The sequence below is a fragment of the Phaseolus vulgaris genome, chromosome 9 (assembly GCF_051622355.1).
Source record: "Phaseolus vulgaris cultivar YP4 chromosome 9, ASM5162235v1, whole genome shotgun sequence".
NCBI lineage: Eukaryota > Viridiplantae > Streptophyta > Magnoliopsida > Fabales > Fabaceae > Phaseolus > Phaseolus vulgaris.
The window spans coordinates 36,806,800-36,830,066 of NC_143506.1; the positions used below are offsets into that span (position 1 = coordinate 36,806,800).

Consider the following 23,267-nt stretch of genomic DNA (forward strand, 5'->3'; position numbering starts at 1 on the left):
TTTAGTTACTAATGTTTTGAATTCTAAATTAGTCTATAAAAGATTAATAGAAACTAATTTAAAATATAAAATAATAAATAATTAAAATTTTGGTAGTTAATTGTTAAATATTAATTTAAAATTTATTTTATAATTTTTGTTAATAATAGAAACTAGTTTATATACCAATAAATTTTTTAGTTTATAAAATAATATCTAATTTGGTGAAATAATAACTTTGATCTTACTAAACTGAGTTTCTATTTAATAATTTTCTTGTAATGAAATGTATTAAGAAAAAAAAATACTAACTATACTTAAATTTTAAAACATAAATTATTTTGATGAGAAAAAACTAAAAGATATGTAGAGTTATGAAAAGGAAGTAATGATAAGTTAGTAGAGAAAAATGACGATATTGAATAATAAGATGAACTGGTGGTGAAACTAACACAAATTATAATAAATATGTTGACCTAATTAATAAAACCAATTTAATTATGAAACAAACAACTTAGGCAGTTGAATAGAATTGATTTGATGGACAAAGATTGGTGATGTTTTGGTCAAAGTTATTGGTCCTCTTCGTACTGTGCCAACTCACCAACCACTCTTCTCACTGCTTCCTCGAAGACACACTCGTCCCATTCACTTCCCTGCATAAACATCAAAACCTCATTACTCTTTCATACCCACTTTGTTGTTTTCTGTTATATGTTTTTTGTGACTTCTAATGTCATTTTTAATAAGAAAGAAAATATATACTAAAACTGTGATGTTGATCAGTCGTTTTGTGTAATATAATGCACCCAACATAGCCACAACCACAAGTTTAGATTTCTTGTTTTGGGAGGCAACTTTTTATACGTATGGAAGTTATTAAGATATTGATGCTGACTCATGCATATGTTCGATGGCTGCCAAAGTAGAACCAACTTTTTTTGAATTGAATATGCGGTTTGTGACATCATGGGAGGTGACAAAGCACACCAACAGTGTCATCATCACAAGTACTGCAGTTTCGAAGCTCCTTCGTTTTAAGTTTAAAACATGGTAACAAAATAAATATATAATTTTGCATTGATGAAGGGGGGGTTCTTGGATCCTGCAAAAAGGAAGCCGCCACTCTTTTCCTCATCTATTTCTGATTTTGCATCTAGAATTCTACTCTCATAATGCAGAGATAGACTTGTCTTGCGCCACCCACTTTTGAAAAGTTTGACAGTGCAAATGGTTACTATCATGTACACATAAACATTCTTTTGTTTGAATATATTTATGTCCTGAAAGTTATCATCTCCTTAATGAAGCTTATTGTATTTTATCAACAAACTTTGTCTACTTTACTATAGATTCATATATAATATATTTTCTATCCCCTTCACGTATAGCCACATGTGGCTAATTAACCTAAACGTTTATACATTCCAGTTGCTGATATTTCTAGTCCAGTGACAATATTCATGAAAGATACTCCTTACTTTTTCTCTCATTTCCCAAACATGTGAAAAGTGTTTCGATGGGGAAAAGAACACGATGTGTTTATCTCAAGAAAACATAGTAGGAATGGACATAGAGTTTGTAAGATTCTTGAAAAATTGTTGAGACTATATCAACTAGAAATTATGATATTTTAAAATATATAAATGGATGCAAAACTTAAAATTTAAAGTTGAATTATACTTAAAATTGAAAGAAGTTGGATGGAATATGGATTGGAAATATGAAAATGCATGTGAAGATATAGAAGGAATGAAATGAGTGGGACGTGGAAGAGAAAAGGAGGAGTATGAAAAAAGGTGGTTACCAAAAGAGCAATATGGAGAAAGAAGTAACAAATGAATCCCACGACAAGCTGTGAAGGGAGGAGACAAGAGTACGAATAACAGTAGCAGCAGATGGGAAGGTATAGTCATTCAAATTCAGGAACAACCGATGGAGATTACATTGTTGCAAACTCATAAAAGAGATAATGGACAACTTCGTTATGAGGGGAATGAGTATAGTTCATGTGAGATATCTTGGTGATAAAACAAAATGATCAATGTAAACATTGTAAATATATGCATACTAGCGTTTTGATATGTCGTATTAATAGTGTAATACCATTGTATGTCTAATGTTAAACAAAAATTATACATGACAGCAGCTTTCATTATATCATAAAACTATGTTATTTTACACTATTTGATGAATTGTTCAAGAGATATATATGCACATACCTGAATAATCCTTAATCTGAAGGTTAGTTGATGAAGAGCATTATTCCCTTGTGCAATGTGGGTGTTTGCGTCCATGGAAACCAAGCTCACGTTGAGACACCGTTTTAAGAATTCCAATAAGCAGATTGACAAATCAATTTGAGAAACTTGTCCTCTCACATTCACTTGCAACTCCACCCTTCGATCCTGTGACGAGCTTGATTCTGCTACATGTGAAACTCGGACACCTAGTCTTTCATTTGGAGATAATCTAACCCTGGTTTCTTCAGTTGTAGGTTCTTTGGATGGCAAAAGTGATGTCAATCCCTCATTCCTTTTACTTAGTTCATCAACTTCAGCCATTAGAGAGCTCAATGTGTCCTTTGCTGCTATTAGTATAGACGCTTTATCTTTCTAACAAATTATACCATGTTAAAAACCAGGCATTAATTGGAATATACCACACATGAAATAAGGGCAAAGTTTGTAAAGTTTTTTTATGAGTACCTTAGTTCCTGGAGGAAGTAGTGCTCTGAGTGCTTGGAAATTCTCGTTTAGTTTCTCACGCCTTCTTCTCTCTGATATCATATGATGCAGCTGGGTATTTGAGGGACGGGACGTTGCTTGAATGCGTTCTCTCATTCTCATAATATTTAAGTTTCCAAAGAATGCAAAAGATCTCTTCATGAGGCTTTGCCTTCTGATATTGGGAGCCATGTTGGAAGCAATGTCTGATCTGTAACTCTGGAAAGCACTGGTGTCTGGATGGAAGTTTTGGTGGTGATGAGAAGTTGGAGATATAACATGGAGGATTGCTCTCATCATTGCATCATGTTCACTTTGTGTTGTTAGAGGGCCTTGTGCCAATGCTTGAATGGCTGTGTTTGCCATTGGGGACATTGTTGCTCCTCCAAGTGTCTCAGGAAAGTGGGGTTGAGAACTGCCTGGAATACTGAACAGAAGAGAAGAGTATTCAGGGCTACCTGTGGATATTGATCTCAAAGAAGATGAAGATGATGTAGGAGGGTTTTGATCAATTTTCTGGGCCTGTCCACCAGAAAAATCTCCAGGAAACAAACTCCTCAGTGCTGTTTGAATGTCAACCTGCACAGAAAGAAATCAGAATTCAATTAATTATACAACATTGATTCATACCTCTTTTGGTTAATGGCATTTCATATGATATGGTTTCTCACCTGGGACATGTTTAAGAAACCAAGCTCAATTTCTCCTTTGTTACACCCCATGAAAACAGCAGTCTGAGAAGAACAAGGCACAAGCATGTTCATCATCAATCTTATCAAGAAACAAAAAAATACAAAGTATTTTGTCTTTGACAACAAACCAACCTTAATCCTTGCCTCCTGTAAAACAAAAATAAAAAGCTAATCTTAGTAGCAGCCTTTAAAAATGTCGCTTAAATATAACTTTGAAGAGAATTCTCTTCCATCAGAAGAATAAAAGTACCTGGAAGAATTGTGTTTGTATTTCTGTTGATGCAAGTCTTAGAAGTTCCAATCGTTGCAACTCTAGGTAGGGACGCTGGTTCCTAAATGCTAGTCCAGGAACACGGCTGAATAAAACAAAAAACACATGTTTACCTTTTCTGATGTAAATTTGCATTAAAAAATATGGAACACAAGAGCTACCCTTACTCATCGTTAACATCAAATGTTAGTGTCCGGAACTGACTGAAAAGTTGCTGTGCCACAGTCCCCAAACTAGAGCCTGGTTGGTCGTTTGTTACATTGTAGATACCATCCAAGAAGCACAAACGACTAAAAAAAAACAGACCAAGTTGTGAGCTCAGAAGTATGACATGTTTAGAACTAAAATAGAATAATGTGTGTATATGCATAAATATACTTGGGTGAAATGGAATCATATGCCCAGAGACAAATGTAACTGCAGCCAAAAGACTGCACCAGAAATTGGATAATATCAGCCCTGGCGGGTACAGGAAGAGAGAAGAGATATTCCATGGGGTGCATGGTGCTTGATGCTAGTGCTTTTGCATCATGATCATGAGATAAAAGAGAATATGTTTTGTGCCTCTAGTAATACTTTTCTTCAACTTTCTAAATGCCATTTGAGTTTACTTTTGGGAAATGCAAAGCACTGTTATATGTGTGAGTGAGGGAGTGGCTTGCTTTCATTGGCAAAATAAACAAAGAAATCACAGAGAGTGGAAGAAGTAGATGCTAGGCTTGGGAGACAAAATAATCTTCAAACCTCATAAATAATTAGCCATTGAAAATTTCAAGATGTGTATTTATTTCACGTGTGAAAGAAGAATGAATCAAAGAGAAAGAGAGAAAGGGTTTTGAAAAGTACTAAAGGTGGTTGATATCATCCCACTAAGAGGACATATAGATGAGACATGGTAGGGAGGAGAAAGTGAATAAAAGTAAAAAAAAGAAAAGAAATGAAAGGTGCACCTGCAAATAGGAAAAAAATGTGTTGTTGCAGAGGGAAGTTAGAGTTTGAAAAGTAGTGAGGGATGAAGGAGTGAACTGATGGAAGAAGATAAGAAGAAAGGGAGAAGTTGAGATGGTTTTGATGGAAAGTGAAAGAAAGGAAGAAAGAAAAGTAGAGTAGGAAGAAAATGGTGGAAAAGTAGTAAAGTCAAAGTCCATGGTTGAATGTTTTGAAAATTAGTCAAGGGTGGAAGGCACGGTGTTTGTTTCCACACATCTTTTGAAATTTCTACTCCTCACTGTGCAATTTTTTTATTTGCTTCCTTCTACGCCACATATCTCTATTTACAACAAGAAACTTCTATCTAAATTATACACCATTTTTTTATCACTTATATAGTAATTTGTTGATTCTAGTGTCTATATTTATATGATTTTGATGAATCGATTCAAGATTAACATAATATCATGATTAAAAATTATTAATTTTTCGTACAATTTAATTTGTGTAAACACCCTTTTATTTAATGCATTGTCGATATCGGATATCAAGGTGTTCTAAAATTGACTTGTTCGGTACATAATATCTTTATTGTTTTTAATATCTCTAATTTACTACAAAAAAATTATGAAATAGAAATCAATTTTTAGAGACTAAAAATAATTAATTGCTATAGTGACTAAATTAGAGACCGTTTTAGAGTCTAAAATTTTTTTGATTTCTAAATTAGTTTATATTATTGTTAAATGGTTTCTAAATTGATGTTTAATTAGGAACCAAAGTTTTAATTGGTAGCAAAAACCTTGGTTGCTAGTTAGACACCAATTTAGAAACCATTTAACAATAATAGAAACTAATTTAGAAACCAAAATTTTTTTAGACTATAAAATGGTATCTAATTTAGTTATTATAACAACTGATTATTTTTAGTCTCTAAATAATGGTTTATATTTCATGATTTTCTTGTAGTGATCTAAGCGTATAATTTAATCTTAATTTTTAATTAAGGAACTTAAGTGATAGATTATTGTCCTAATTAAATACTTGATTGTTTGGACCTTATTATTATTATTATTATTTTAAGCAAACAATAATAGCAATACCTATATTATTAAAACACCCACTCATCCTTATTCATTATAATTTATATAATCAACTATAGAAAAAAAAATGTTGTGTGCCATATATAGATTAAACAAGTTCTCAAAAGAGACAACTAAATCAAAATCAACCTATTTGTTTACCAATGATATTGTAGAGTTTTCTAATTATATTAATATTGTAACTTTGACTCTGATTTTTTTAGTTTAATTTGTAGTAGTCGCTGCACCAGACTTGTAATAAGTCTCCTAAATTTATTTATTTGCCACTCTATTATTTACCACAAAAAAAATAAACCAACTTGTAGTTTATTTTATTTGTTAATATATGTGTGAATTAATTGGTAATGTTATTATTTAAGTTATTTTTGAATATTCAGGTGTGAGTTATAGAATGCAGCAGCCACGTTTGATTAATCTTGAATGCATGTAAGATTTTGTAATTACCAAGCTTCTTCTGTTGTGTGGTCCAGAATATTATATTTTTGAATATGCATTAATTAAATCAGCTTATTCCCAGTGCTGAGAAAGACAAAAAAAATAAAATAAAAACTATAGAAAAATTCCTTAAAATTCTACTGGTCTATGAATATTGATGCTATATTTGACCTCATTGATTAGTTAACAATTAAATAAAAAGTAGAGAATAAAATTGAAACCTGATAAGTTAAATAAGCGACTGAATTAAAAGGATTTAATTAACTGGTCAACTGATTAATCCATGAAATAACATAAAATACACATTTTTAAAAATAATATACATACAATTAAATTCATTATGTTTTATAAAAAATTAAAAATTAAAAAATGTTCTAACATTTATAAAAAATCAGTGAAAACCTCATATCCATCTATACCACTAGCCTACTTGAATTCCACCCAATTAAAAATAACCCATGTTCTAATTAGATACATTCACACTTATGTTGACATTCCTTATATGTATACATTTGTAAATATCACTAATACAAAATTATTAATAAAAACTAATTTTAATTTTAAAGATAAAAATTAATTAGTTGTTATATTAATTAAATTAATATTATTTTAAAGATTAAAATAATTATTAATATATTTAAATTAGTTATATTATTGATTAATAGTTTCTAAATTGATATCTAATTAGTTACTTAAATTTTAATTAATAATTATTTAGATTTTAAAGTTGGAAGTTAAAAGTTAAAAGTTTGATAACTAATTACATACAAATTTATAAAGTATTTATCAATAATAAAATCTAATTTAGATACCAATACATTTTTAGTCTCTAAAACAATCCAATAAATTTACTCTCTCCTTTTTCTAATTACTGTTTAAGGTTGTTCTAGAAAAATTAAGAAATACAATAAATTTTAATATTTATAAAGTTTTCTATTACAATAAATACACACATATATGTATATAAATTAATTAATGATTATATAAATGATCAAAATAAAAATAAAAAATAATTAATGATATCTTAAACATTGAAAATAAAAATTAAATTAAAACAAAAAAATTCTAAAAATACGACACTAGAAAAATAAATAGGAAAATAGTTTTATATAGTGTAAATACAAATAACGATGTAAATAAGTATTTGGAACAAATTAGAAATAAAAAAATAATATTCATTGGAAACTGAAAATATTAGTTAATTTATTTTTTCAAAACTAAAATTCAATTATTTGAGCCATATACGAAGACTTTTTTGAAATCGAAAAAGTTGTAATTGAAAGAAACATCTTTCAGCATAGCTTTAGCCAAAGGAAGCTTCGTCTCATTCCTTCACTTTCCTTCTATATTTCCTCAAAGGCTCTCATCAAATATATCTTTTTAAAATTATAAAAAAATTACTATTTTTTTCATTGTCAAACAATCTATTTATAATATTAATATTTAAAAAAAACTTCTATTTCATATGTTTAAATAAAAAATATAAATATATAAAATTAAATTTTAAACAAGTTTTCAATAATTAATATTCTTTCACTATAATAATTTTATTATTATTTTTTAAAATACTTAAATAAAATTATTAACAAATAATGAATACTATGATACCCATATCTACTCCATCAAAAAGTGAATAATTAAAATAATCATACACATATATATATATATATATATATATCCAAGATATTTATTTACTATTCTTTACAGATTTTACTTATAAATACAAATTTTGTTGTCATGCATAATTTTATATATTATCATTATTTGTCACAACCGAAGCAAACCAAATATATATCAGATTTAGGTTGAATGGTCTAATGGACCAATCCTGTTTTCTTCTTACACCACCATGTTTTAAACAAAACAAATATTCATTTATTTAATTGAAATTCATTGTACATATAAATAATTTTAAATATAATAATTAAATTATATTTTAAACATATAAATTATATTTTAGCTTTATGCAAAAATAATGTATACTGTGATGATACTCTTTTTTTTTTTTTAAAATATTGAAATACAGTTTAAAACTTAAATTTTTACATTGATAAAATGAAAGAGATATAAAAAAACACCATAAAAGTATTCTTGTTGACCAAAAGTTAAAAAAATATCTATTAGGAAATGTCAAAAAATATTTTTGTTTGAGATAATTAGTATTTTAAATTATATATTCAGTGAGAGTGACCAGCTGGGTTAAGTCTACTATAGAAACTATTGTCTCCCACAAAGCAACAAATTAATTTTCAAATTTGATTAATTTTATTTATTTATTTAATACTTAGATAATTTCCCCACACATTAAAGAAAATAATAAATTTTCCGTAAATTAAGCATCTAATTCAGATTCTTATAAATTATGCCAAGTATAAATTAATTTTAATGTATGAAAAAAATTGTTCATTAATTTTGAAGTTTCCTATGTGATTTCCATTAATATATGAAAAAAATTGTCTTACCATTACAACAAAATCAAATCATGAAATAAAAACAAATTTTAGAAAAAAAAATAATTAGTTGTTATAATGACTAAATTAGAGACCATTTTAGAGACTAATTTTTTATTTATTTTTAAATTAGTTTATATTATTATTAAATAATGTTTAAATTAGCATCTAATTAGCTACCAAGGTTTTAACTACTAATTATTTAGATTCTAAATCTGGTAGAAAAACCTTGGTAGGTAGCTAGTGATACCAAATTTTAATTAGATACCAAATTTAAAACCATTTAACAATAATAAAAACTAATTTAAAGTTTTCTTAGTTTCTAGGTCTCTAGTTTAGTTACTATAATAACTAATTATTTTTTGTTTTTAAAATTAGTTTTTATTTCATAATTTTCTTGTAGTGTACATTTTATTAATTAAAATATTTGAAATATTAATTTTTGGAGTTTTATAACTTTATCACGATTTTAATTTTATAAAATATTTCAATAAATTAAAAAAAGAAATATTTAAACTGTTATTAATCTCGACTCCTAAATAAAATAAACCTATATTAATTTATAAAGTATAAAAAATTTGATGAATTTGCATGGTTTCAAAAATCTGGATGAGAAAGTACGAGGATCCTACTCACATGTGACAAATAGTCTTGTTCCTGGGACCAGAATCTATAGGTTAAAATTGACCTAATTTTGTAAGGTTGAGAGGGATGACTATTCCTTCCCCCTACTTTTGTGTGGTCATCAAAACAAGAACAATAGCCACCAATTTGGAACATGGTAACTTTTATAACACATTCAAGTTTTCTATTGATGCTTACCTTAATCTTTTTTATATGGGAATTTTTGGGAGTTTGAACTTTTTTAACCTACTTTTTCATAGGTTAATAAAAAGAAACTTATTTTAAACTTGACTGCGGGTTCAATTGATACAAGTTTATATCATTTTCTTTTAAAAAAGATATTTTTTTGCATGATATTTAATTAGATTTTAGTTTCTTTTTCTAATTAAAATCTTCTGTCACATTATTAATAATATTTTCTTACAAGAAAATCATTAAATAAAAATCAATTTTAGAGATAAAAATAAGTAGTTGTTATATTGACTAAATTAGATACTATTGTACAGACTAAAAAAATTATTGGTTTCTAAATTAGTTTATGTTGTTGATAAATAGTTTCTAAATTAGTTTATGTTATTGATAAATAGTTTCTAAATTAGTATCTAATTTGCTAACGTTTTTGTTACTAAATTTAGAATCTAAATAGATGGTAGTTAAAATCTTGATAACTAATTAGATACGTTTACATACTATTTATTAATAATAGAAACTAATTTAAAAATTAATAACTTTTTAGTGTTTAAAATAATATTTAATTTAGTCAATACAACAACAAATTATTTTTAGTCTCTAAAATTAATTTTTATTTAATTTAATGATTTTTTTAAATAGTGTTTGGTATATATATATATATATATATATATATTTTTTTTTTTTATGTTTGTAGTGTTGGTGGAAACATGGAATAGTGTTTCTTAAAACTTTTTAATATTGCTGTATTTATTTCTTAAATTAATTATTAAATTTATCTTCTAATTTTTAATAAATTTCTAAAATTAAAATAATTTATTATATTTTTTAGTTTTTCTTCGTTCACTCACTGGGATTTTTATTTTTTTATATAAGATAAATTCCTATTTTTTTAACTTTTTTTATTAGATAATGATGGATAATAATAACACTTTTTGTATTTATATATTATGCTATTGATTTTACCCATTGTACTCTTTTTGTAATATTTATTTTATTATCTTGACATTATATATGCTTCACGATATTAATATTATAATGTTATATTAATATTATAATGTTATATTAATATTATAATGTTATATTGTACTATTTTTTAAGCATATATTATTTAATATAATGAAAAATACGATTTCCATTTAAGGTAGGACATTTTATTTTGTTTTTAATTTGATTTGAAATATTTTAAAATATAAGTTAAGATGAATCGAAGAATGTATGAAAAGAATATAATAACTAAAAGTAAAAAAATAGTTAAAATAATTGGTTTGTAAAAAAATAAAAGTTTAAATTTCATTAAAACTAAAATTATAATTCAAGATATATTTTTATTAATAACTTAAAATTTTATACTAAATATCATATTAATAAGTCATTTTAAATTTACCAGTTACAGACTTTTTATCATATTTTTAGTTAGTTTAGATTTTTTTTTTCTATTTTCCATTTAAAAAGACTTAGCTTTATAAATCAGATAAAAAATTACTATTTGTAATTTCCCTAAATTATTATTTGGATATTTTAAGCATAAACCAAAACAAGTTAAAATGTTTAACGCTGTTGATATTATTGTATGTGAAAAGTTTGTTCTGAAAAATTTATTATAAAAAACTCATTTAAAAAACTTTTCATATTTTTCATAAAATATAGTTCAAAAAGTTTGTTTTTAGAAAACTCATTCCATAATGTTTCTTATAAGTTTCAAAACATTTATTCTAGAAATTATGTTCCAGAAATATTATTATATTTTAAAACAGATAATTTGGAAGTCACTATTAGAAAATATAAAATAGTTATTTTTTTTTTAAATTTCATGGTGTACAATTAGTCATTATGGGGTACAAGAAGTAAAAGCTGACAAATAATCAGAACTCATTTTCATGGTATGACCCGTTGGGCAGAGCCGGGTATGAACGACTTTGTTCAAATTATTTTTGTGAATTTTGTTTAATAAAAAAACATTTATTAATTATATGATTTTAGATGTTTTTTAAATTAAAAAACACTCAAAACAATTTGTTTAACTTTTCAAAACTAGTAAAAACACAAACCCTGTCACACTTGTATGTCCCCATATTTTGTTATACTGTTTTATTTTAAGTTAAAATTTAATATTTATATCATTTTAACTAAATATATTATGCGATTTTGTTTATTATATGAAAATAAAATAACTAAATATATTATTCATTGCACAAGTTATGTTGTAATAAAAAAGTTTGATTATATAAAATGAAATATTTTTAATGCTTAAAATCTAATTATAGTAAGATGTGGGTAGTCAGTTTTTTTCTTCTAAGCGAAAGTTTCTTTCTGATATATTTAAGTTTCTTTTCTATTTCATTTTTCCCTATGTTCTAGTTTTTTTTTTCTGTTGTTTCTTTAAATTTCTTTCATGGGTTTGATCATTGGAAATATTTGATTGCAACTTAAAACATTCAAAATAAAATAAAAAGTAATTTATGTTTTTCAAATAGATTCATTCTTGTTATATTTACCAGTTGAAACATGATTTTTTTTTTATATTTGTGTGTCTATAATTTATATGAAAAAAAATTATAATTTTAAAAAGATTTAAATATAAATATTTTTGTAAGGATAAATTGAGAAGTTTTCTAGTTATTTAAAAAATTGTAATACTATTTGTTTTATTAAATAATAAAAATGATTTTAATTTAATAAAAAAGTAAAATTGAGTAGTTAAAAACGAATTTTTTTTATAGGCTATCGATGAAGGACATGCTTAATGAAAATAATTTTTTTAATAGTAATTTCTGGTTTCTAAAAATTACTTATATTTTTCCAAACTTTTTTTCAAAAATTACTTTATTTTTAAATAAAATGAAAACAAGGAAAATGTGACTTGAGTCTCAGCGCGAGAATGGAAAGCAAACGCACCAGATGAAGATGAAGATCATTTCTTCAAATAGAGTAAACATATTATATTTAATAAAAAAGTGAAGTTATTTTAGTAAAAGTATATAAAAATAGTATATTAATGACTAGTTTTAGTCTACGCGTAATTGAAATTAAAATTTATAACAAATAAATATTTTAATATGTGAACTATATTATGGTTAACATTTGTGATAAATAATATCTTTAAATATATGAATTATATTTTAGATTTATAATAAATAAATACACTTCCATTTATAATAAATAATTTGAATTATGGTGTAAAATTATTTTGAACTATAAAACAATTTAAAACAATTTAATGCGATTACTGTGGTAACAGAGGCTATTTTTGTTTATTATATATAAGTAATGTTAAAATATGTGATGTAGTCCTATTAGGATCATTGTTATTATATGTAGGATCCTCAGGAACTCATTTTCCCCAGAATTGGAATATGGTAATTGATATTGGATACTGCCTTCTATACACAAACCTCATTCTCTCACTGTATCTGCTGCTCTATCATGCACGAATACAGATAAGGTAAGTACTCTATATACCAGTATAGGTACATGGTGCCTTTTAAAAATTAAAGCTAACCCTAGGTTAATATTCTTTTTTAAATAATATATTGGTTGGAATAAAGAGAATGACTGTCCTTTTTTCTTATTCAGTTGGTTGGTGTGCTCGTTGCTCGTTTTCTCTCTGTGTGAACTCCTCGCACTTCTCTTGCTTTTTTACTTCTCGTTCTTGTAAATTTCAAGTTTGGATAGTACTTGTAAAAGTTACTCAAACGCTCAAGTGAGATGAGATTTCGGTATTCGACACTCGGATGTATTCAGTGTATAATGATGACGTACCTGATTCTTGGAATTCATATCTATTTATATCATTATCATGAACTCTTTGTTATTGGACCAAATTTAGAATATGAACTGTAGTTAAGAATATATTATCTAATGTCTAGTTGTTGATTAGCCTTACTAATCCTTTTAGGATACAGTTCTGTCGGTCGACCTTGACGGGACATTGGATATTTCAATCCTGACCCGTACATAATATATACCAAGAATATACAATATTTACATGGAAATGTTAAGAGAAAGTCAATAAAATCCCTAAACATAGCTTAAAAATTGTCATTTGGAGATGATCTTGCAAGTACCTAAGGCATATCTAGATATACTCCAAGCCACATTTAGTTTCACTTGAATATACTAAAGTCTAAAAGCCACTACAATTTTTGTACTTAGCATGGACCAGGCACGGGTACATTTTAAAAAGTGAAGTACCAATGTTTCAGGAGTCACTGCGTAGTTCCCAACAGATGGAACTCGTATACTAGGTGTAAACTGAGAGGTAGTTTCTCCATTTGCTGAAGTTTCTGTCATCTTGTTTTGATCCTCACTCCTCTGCTTTGTCTTAACTTTAGCTGTTGTATTTTCCTTGAAGGGAAAGTGAAGGTTTGTTTCAGTATGGTAACTATTGGGCAGAGATTGATGATTTACATGCTGTAGTTCAACATTTCCATGAATCTAACCGTGTATCCACCAGTTGTTGCTCATAGTAATGGTAGGTTGATTTTTCCTCCTTATCTGTAAATAATTATACCAACAAGAAAATAAGACAGATCAAGATATCATTTTAGATGTATGATTATCCATGCTGATTTATGCAGTCATTCACTGATCAAGTTTCATTATGCCTAAAAACATTATGAGAACTGTGTCCTTGTCAAAATGATTCATATCAACCATGCTTTGGATATTAAGATATCAACCTTTACTGATGCAATATGAAGAGAATTGTGTACCTTGTGACATGAAACCATATCAGCATTTTAGCTTCATCTTATATTTCTCATTGTAGTTCAGCACATATTTTGAGAGATCTGTGTAATTTTATTCAGTGTCTGTTGATATTTGATGACTTGTTGATGCAGTATGGCCTTATACTAGACAGGTTTATGTAAGGAGAAGGGAAATATTGTAACTAGTAATTGTGACCAAGGAAATCAGTTGGCATATCAGAATTGGTTTAGGGAGGATCAGGTTTCTCATTCTCATATTTTTCATCCTTGAATAATATAGTTCCTCTTTATTCTTCAGTAATCCTTCTCTATCTCTTCTCAGGAAATCTGATTTTGTTAAGAATAGGGGTCATCATGGATTGAATATTTCAAGATCCATTCCAAATAAAATAGATTGAGTGTAAAATTTAGATATATTTTAACTAGATTAAACTGAATTGAGTTTTTTTTTAATTCAATTTAAATTAGATTAAATTCATTTTGTATAATTTTTCTAAAATTAGATTTAAATTTAGATTTGAATTGGTGTGATGTAGACTCGGATCGACTAGATCCATCCTCTAAGTTTGACTCGTTCAGACTAATATAGACTCAACTTAATCAAACTTGAATTAATTGAGTTTGGTTTTAATTGACTAGGCCTAATTTGAGTTGGGCTTGGTCCGAGGCATCCTAACTTTGGTTAGGCTTGACTCAACCCATCATGCCATCTTAGCTTTAAGAATAAAAGTATAAAATAGTTTGATAGGTTACCTTCAATCTCAATAGAAGGAGAACTAATCAATCATGGTGATGAGGCATGTCAAATACAATGATGGATATTTGTGTATTATTATTATAAAATTCACATCTTCACTTAAAAGTCAATGCAAGTCTTGTCATCACAAAAATTGAGGAAATCGTTGATCAAGGAACGTAAAGATTCAAAACTCTTATATTTAGAAGTTTTGTTTCGATGATAGATCAAATTCATTATAATCCTATGTGTTATTGTTTTTTTATAAAGGATTAAATGTGTTAATAGGTTTGTATTGGACTATGGATCATGTTCATGAATGAACTCTAAGAATAATTGATTAGATTTCTCAATTTATGTTTTCAGAAACTAAAAATCACATTTTTAATCAATAAATGTTACTTTCATGAATCTGGCATTAGAAAAAATTCTAATGCGTTTCAAATTCAATGGTTGTCACATAATTTTTATGTATCACTAATAAAAACATCTAGATATATGTATTCATATTTTTATTAGGAAACCCTAAACTATTACTTAATTATATTACTTAACTATTTTATAATTAGGAAGGAGTTATTGTTATGTAATTATGATATGGTGTTTAGATCTATTGATTTATATGTTTATTATTTTATTTTTTGTTTGTGATGATAAATTAAAGTTCAATTACAAGTTTATAGTGAAACACAATAATTTATGTATGCATATATGAATTTCATGTAGAATCTTACTACTAGTGTCATGATAACCCAATTTATAATCTATAATTTTGTTTCTAAAGTTGAGTAAAATCTCAATTTTGGCACACTTGATTAAATAATGAACAACAACATCAATTTGAAAATCAAGATTAGTTATGTATAAAATGGTGTTTGAATTATCCTTTGTGCCTTCATTCTTTCCAATTGATTTGTCAAGCATTGTGCTTAAACTGGTAATTGAGATTTCTTTTGGATAGTTTATTTTTTTTTGTGTAAATTCCTTTTGATAGTTGACAGCACTTGTGGTGTGACACTAAAAAGGCAGCGTTGAGGTCAACACAGTGAATGAAGGTGGGACACAAATACAAAAGGTCTCATAATAATTGTTTTAGAATGTACCCTTTCTTCTTACTTTTTGCTACTTTGACTCATGCATAAATGGTGCTATGACTAGTCAATTTTCTCTTCCACCAAGTTAAAACAAGATTCAGAGTCATCATGTTTTAAGGTTGAATGTATACTCCTTTGGATTGAAATGGATTTGGTTTTCAATTGATTCTGCTACTGCTGTGATGTGTTTGATATTCTTTCATGGTGGTTAGGTATCTGAATTTACCTCAAGTGGGTATCATTCAATATAGTGCGGATCCTATGATTAGTTTATGAAAATCCAAAAATCAATGTTCATGGTTGGTGCTCACCACATGCTTGTGAAATTGTTTCAGATGGTGATGCAAATTTTTCTAAGGATAGTTCTAAACTGTTTGTTACAACTTTTTTCGTAAGAAAGTTCTACTTTAGGGGGTGAGTTTAACAAATTATTACTATTACTACTATTATTATTATTTATTAGATGGAAGAGTTAATTTAGTTCACACAACTTGTTAACCTATTTAAAAAGGGTAATTTTAGATTAGATGACTTCATAATTTACAATAAAAATTATTAATTTTTTTACTTAATCATTCTATTTATTTTTGTATTATATCAAAACACACACTACAAGAAAATCATGAAATAGAAACCAATTTTAGAAACAAAAAATAATTAGTTGCGATAGTGACTAAATTAAAAATCATTTTAGGGATTAAATAATTTTTTGATTTCTAAATTTGGTAGCAAAACCTTGATTGCTAATTAGATATCAATTTAAAAACTATTTAACAATAATAGAAACTAATTTAGAAACCAATTTTTTTTTTAGTTTCTAAAATGGTCTCTAATTTAATTACTATTGCAACTAATTGTTTTGGTATCTAAAATTTGGGTTTTTATTTGATGATTTTCTTGTAGTGACAATTTAAAGAGTGAGACTTTTCTTTTATTCTTCCAATTCCAATTAGAATTTTGTATTATTTTTTTGGTTTTTTTAAATGTGCATTTTACATGTCGCCTTCGACAAACTATATTTTTTTCTTTCATCCCAAAACTACTCAAATTGCCTCTCTCTTTAATTCTATTTTTTTTTCGCTGTTGTTGAATTCAATTTTAATTATTTTTAGAATAAATTATCAATAATTAAATTTTTTTTATCGTGATTTAATTCATTAATTGAAAAGGTAAAATATAATTTCTATATTCGAAATATTTATTTATTAATTATTTTCATTATGATATAATTTATACATTTAAAAATATTGATTTAATTTGAATTTGAATTGATAATAAAATAAATATTTAATTATCTTACCCAATGCATAAACTGATAAAAATACTAGCTTTCACAATGTTTGAATTTTCAACTTCCAATCTTTTGAAACATTGCTCCTGAATTTTCTATTGATGAGGTAAACATGATAACTTTGTTGATCTAAACCTAATTTTATGTTTTCTTTCTAACTCTCTTTTTTATTTATAAAATATTTTTGTGTGACATTTTGTTTAATTTTCAAGTGAGAATAATGATTCGAAAAATATTAACATTTCCAAAGTTAACTATAACATTTTTATCCTTCCTTTAATTTTCACAATCAAGCTCTGACTTCTAAACTCAATTTTCAAATAGTTTAAAATTAGCATAAAAACGCTTTTACAATATTATTATTTTTTATTTCTAAACGTTTATGGTATCAATTCTAATAGTACAATCTTTTGTACGCAAATAACTCATTCTAAACTCCTTAATATAATACTATTTTACACTAATTTTCATTTTCTTGTTTTCCTTTTTAACCTTCATTTAATTAATTTGTCTTTAAATTGACATATTTTAAAAAACATGGCATCACATGTTTCCCAATTTCATCAAACACTATGATGATTTTATCCTCTCTCGTTTTTTGTACAGGATATTATCTTTCTCGAGAAAAACAAAATGAATACTTTATGCTTCACCCTTTAAAATAAGAGACTATGGATTTGGTTTTAAAGTTGTGTATAGTATAATTCACCTACAATTATATATTTACTAAAACAAGTGCCTAGAGTTAGGATGAAAATTAACTTGTATTTGCAGTATTGTCTTAAGAAAATATTCATATTCACAGAAAATATGTAGATTGATCAAATGTGAAATATGAATAAGAGTATATTTCACTTTTAAATTGTTCTATCTTAAATTTTTAAAGTATTTTTTATTTGTTTTTATTTGTTTAGGGTTAGAGATATCTCATTTTATAAAGTTGAGTTATACTTAGAATTTATTATTTAATATTTAATATTTTATTTAAAATTTTATATAAACTTAATAAATAACAACTAAGTTTAGAGACTATAACTAATTAGTCACTATATTAATTAAATTGGTCTCTAAAAAACTAATAGAGACTAATTTATAATATAAAATAGTAAGTAGCTAAAACTTTGGTAGCTAAGGATTATATACCAATTTAGAAATTATTTTATAATTTTTTTTAAGTTTATAAAATGGTTTTTAATTTAGTCAAATATTAACTAATTATTTTGATATTTAAAATTAGTTTATATTTAATGATTTTTTTTAGTGTGAGTATATTTATCATTAAAGAAAACAAGAATATAACACAAATTTTATACCCATTATGCACTAAAAATGAAGATAAATATGAATTTTTATTTTAAAAATAAAAAGATATAGTCAAATTCATACTTTACCAATTTCGTTTTGATTCATATATACTAGACTAGCTTCCATATGTTTTTTTATTCTCCACTAATTAATTTGTTCTTAGTAACAAAATTAAAAAAATTCATTCATCACATTTTTATGTCTACTAAGTCAATATCTGTAGATATAAGAATAGAGAGAAATGCGCATAACGATTTGGAACATACATCACAGCAATAAGGGTAATTTTGGGAAGAAAATTCAAAGGATCACGTGAGTGTCATGTGAGAGATAACTTATACTCACTTAAAAAATAATGACAATTAAAATAGAAATTTCCAGTGTAATTTCGATTAATTAAGAATTTATAAATAATTATATTAAATAATAATAATTTCCTTTATTCCATAAATTGATGTGGATATGGTTTATACTTATTTTATTAACAAATAACAGCTACCATCTGAAATAGGGGTGCGAAAAGAAGGTTACTTTTAAGAATAAATTTAAAGAGAGATTATTTTTTATTTCTGATAATAAAAAAGTTCTGCTCAACATTTCATCGTTTTGTTTCACTTAGAATATTTATAAATATTTTAGCTTATGTAAAAAAAGATATAGTTTTCATACCGAAATTGAATGCTAGAAAGTGAAATTAGGTAGGAGGATATGATTTATAACTTATTTTATGCTTTTTTTTTTATGTCATGTTTAAACTCTTCCTTTGATTATTTGAAAAGATGTCTACAAGTCAAAGTCTTGAAAATAATGTACACTAAATTGAGTTTATTTGTTTTGAGTTATAGCTTGAGGTTAATTAAATTTTGAACTTTGGTGTGTTGTTAAGTTACTATTTTACTTATTAATTATCTCTTTTTTACATGACATATTTAACTCAATTTCTTAAAACTAGAAGTATTTTGGACCCAATTGGTTTCCCTACGCTCACAAATTTGTTTAATATGAGAGAACGATTATAACTATCAAATGAGAACAAAAACTCTTTATTTGAATATTATCGCATATCATAATAAAAATAATAATATTCCATTAATGGAATCCTACAAAGTTTTATTTTAATATTTTTTAACACACTCAATTTCTGAGAATTTGTTGGAGATCTCACATCAACTAGAGATGAGAATATTTAATTGTATATAGGTGGGTGCAAACCTCACCCCATGAACCGATTTTATGGGGTTGAGCTAAACTTAAAGTCCACTTCGTAATATAGTATCAGAGCCATTTAAAGTCTATCCTAACGAGTGTTTATTGGGTCTATCGTGTCACCCGCTATCAGACCGTTATCATTGATTATCAGACCACCTATAATATATTGTCCCATGTGAGAGGGGTGTGTTGGAGATCCCACATTGACTAGAGATGAGAATATTTCATTGTATATAAGTGGATGCAAACCTTATCTCATAAACTGGTTTTATAGGGTTGAGTTAGAATTAAAATTCATTCGTAATAGAGCTCAAAGTTTAAAGACATTTTATGATAGATTGTTGAGCATACAGGGAGTGATTATTTTATGGAGTGATATGTAAAAAATGATTTAGAATCTTTCTACTAGTTATGCCCTTTGAGTGTGGTTGTCGAAGACACTCACTTATGATGTTCCCAAGCATCTAATTATTATGTTAGGTTACATCTATTAAGCTATTAATACAAGATAGCCAAAAGCAAAAGGAAATCTTCCAAAGCAAATCGACCAAACATAAACAACAAGCTCTAAGTTAATTACGAGCACAACGTTCACACTTTAGCAAATTAGGGCAAATTTTTTTATAACTTTCAATTAAACTAATATGAACATGTTTGGAAGTGGAAAACAAACTTTAGGAGGATTTGCGGAAAGCGACAAAGAACTTAGGATTTGGTTATGATTACATGGTATCATGATTTAATTAGTGAAATGTTGCATTGATTATTGTTGTAAAAATCTATTGTTAATTTCATAGTATAAGTGTGAATGTTGGGATTTCGTGCCCTAGATTTTGCACTGATACTGTTTATAGGTAGCAAGAAAAGTCAACAAAATGATGAGACTACTAACTTTTTGTGTCTCCTTGTTGCCTGTAAGCTGGAATTAAGTGTTACAATTAGTAATTAATTTGTTTAATTAATTAATGAAACTTAATTAGGTCCCATATGTGGCCGCAAAGCACGTTGTTAAGAGAAAAGTAAAGGGAAAGTTTGAGTTTATGGGGCAAAGAACGCAGTGACTTTATTATGGAATCTTGGTTAGTTAATTAATTTTATTTTATAGCAACAAATTCAATGCTCTTATTGATGGATAACACGAACGAACGACAAGTAGTTGATTAGGTTTGCTTTAATTTAAATAAACCCTAATTATTTGATTAATTAGAAGAACAACTTTGCTTAATACTTTGTCACCACAAAAGCACTCGTGGGTCTGTCTCGTACCCCAAAAGCAAAAAGTTATTCCTATTCGATCCAACACTGCTTTTTTTTTATTATTATTTATTTATTTATTTATTGTTGTTTCTTAAATATTCCCACACATTTAAGATATTCCAATTCGTCATGTGAAATGTTAGTTTTTTATTGGTGGCATTTACGTTGTACTAATTATACCAAACATGTTGTGAACCCCTTTTTCGGAAGTAGAATAAGTCTATTAGAGCGCACTAGAGGAATAAATCCCTGAAATGTAAAGGTGTTAGGTTTTGAATCTAGGGCATTTTATACCTCCCCAACTTTAATGGTTTCTTTGGATTCATCAATGAATTTGAAGAATAGAAAAATGATGAATTTGAGAAGAAAGAAATTGGAGAATGAGATTGTTTGAATTAAAGGAAATTAAAATAAAATATTTTTTTATGAAAGTTTGTGTTTTATGTGATCTGTGATTGATAAAAAAAAGTTGAATGGAGGAAATTGTAAGATTATAATTATTATTTTTTATTAAAATTAATTTAAAATAAAATATGATTACTTAGATGTATATGAACTCCACGTGTTGTGATTAGAACGTTATTCTCATTATGGTCCATAAACTCACTAAAAGGTACAAATTATCTCATTGCAGATACATGCAAAATTGCTGAAAATTGATTTTTATAAAATTAAATAAAATTTCAATAAATTGTAAAAGATTTAATTAAAATTATAAATTTCGTAAAACTTAATAGAATAAATAGAAATCAGTATAAAAATTTAGTACCTAATAAATATTAAACACAAAATAAATGATGATAAGTTATTTATACTTACTACACATTTAAAAAAAAAACTTCAAATTATTTAATACTGTCAATACATAGGAAAAAGGTATCGAAGTGGAGGACATTGAAAAACAAAATTAAGGGGGTGTATAGTCTAGCCAAGTGGATCTAATAATCAAAATTTGTGAAGGATCTGGTTAAGGAATTTTATACAGACAAAATGTCTACAATAGATGATCTAGGTGTTAGGTTAGACAATATTAATTTCCAGAAGTTAACAAACACCAATAATAATATGTTGATTTGTCATTTTGAGGAAAAATAAATTAAGGAAGCAATTTGGGGATGTAGGAGTTGCAAAAGTCCCGACCCAAATGGTGTAACTTTCAACTCTATTAAGAACCACTGGGAGGTTATAAAAAAAAGATACAATTAATACAAGTAGTACAGTCTTCTCGCAAAGACGAAAATATACTTGGGGTTGCAACGCTTCATTCATCACATTAATACCCAAAACATAAAATCCTCAAAGTTTAAATGAATATAGAACCATTTATCTCATATGTTGCATATAAAAAATACTATCCAAAGTTCTCTCCAATAGAATCAATAAGGTAATAAAAAAGTCATTAATGTTTCTCAATCTACATTTATCTCTCAAAGAGGATTACTAATAGTGTCCTAGTAGCAAACAAGGTAGTAGATGAACTAAAAATGAAGAAGAAGGAGAGCGGTGGTAGTTAAGATAGATTACGAGAATGCCTATGATTCAATAAATTGGGAAATTCTCTACTATATGATGGATAGAATGAGTTTTTGTACACAATGGATATAATGGATAATAAAGTGTCTAGAATCTTCCACAATCTCAGACTTGGTGAATGGAAGCCCACCAAGGAATGCAAATCATCAAGAGGGCTTAAACAAGCACCTTTTCTGTTCCTAATTGTGGCACAAGGCCTATCTGGGTTGGTGAACCAAATTGCTAAAAAGAGCTTATTCACGAGTTTGAAAATTGGGACAAATAAAGTAGAGGCGAAATTACTACAATTTGTTGACGAAACACTCTTTATATGTGAACCAAGTTTCCAAAATATCTTGGCTATTAAATCTATATTTAAATGCTTTGAATTAGGTTCAGGACTAAGTGAACTTCCATAAAAATAAAATAGGAGCAATAATGGTTGATAGAAATGTTCTACAAACCTTTTTTGGGGTCCTCCACTACAACACAATGAAAATTCCCTCTAAATATTCAGGTATGCCTGTAGGCGGAAACCCCACAAAGTATACTTTCTGGGAACCAATGATTACCAAGATTAGAAAGAAGTTGTCAGTGAGGAGAGGCAGGAGCATATCTTTTGTTGGATGCATATGTTTAATTAAATCAATCATCAATGCTATACCAATGTCTTTCGTCTCCTTTTTTAAAGCCTCTGTCAACGTCTGCAAAGCTATTAGAAAGCTACAAAGAAACTTCCTTTGCGGTTCAGG

The 23,267-nt window shown here is 26.9% G+C and overlaps 1 protein-coding gene and 1 long non-coding RNA gene across 4 annotated transcripts; one reads left to right on the top strand and one right to left on the bottom strand.

The window, feature by feature from the left end:
* Nucleotides 1–421: 421 nt before the first annotated feature.
* LOC137822712 (basic helix-loop-helix (bHLH) DNA-binding family protein) lies at nt 422–4,722 on the bottom strand. 3 transcript variants are annotated; one of them, XR_016515875.1, is made up of 8 exons: nt 4,047–4,722; nt 3,836–3,958; nt 3,648–3,753; nt 3,530–3,544; nt 3,377–3,439; nt 2,688–3,284; nt 2,202–2,590; nt 422–635 (listed from the first exon to the last, which is right to left on the bottom strand). XR_016515875.1 is itself a non-coding variant. In XM_068627659.2 (8 exons), exons 1-8 carry the CDS (start codon nt 4,169–4,171, stop codon nt 552–554), a joined length of 1,506 nt encoding a protein of 501 aa, XP_068483760.1. In that variant the 5' UTR covers nt 4,172–4,722; the 3' UTR covers nt 422–551. The 3 variants fall into 3 exon arrangements, 2 of the variants coding, with proteins under 2 accessions (XP_068483760.1, XP_090152057.1); XM_068627659.2 differs by having other exon boundaries at nt 2,202–2,594; XM_090295931.1 differs by having other exon boundaries at nt 2,202–2,594; nt 4,619–4,636.
* Nucleotides 4,723–13,747: 9,025 nt separating this feature from the next.
* On the top strand, nt 13,748–16,107 carry LOC137822999 (uncharacterized). Its single transcript, XR_011083043.2, has 2 exons — nt 13,748–13,873; nt 15,842–16,107. It is a non-coding gene; the product is annotated as an uncharacterized LOC137822999 (long non-coding RNA).
* The last annotated feature ends 7,160 nt before the right edge of the window (nt 16,108–23,267 follow it).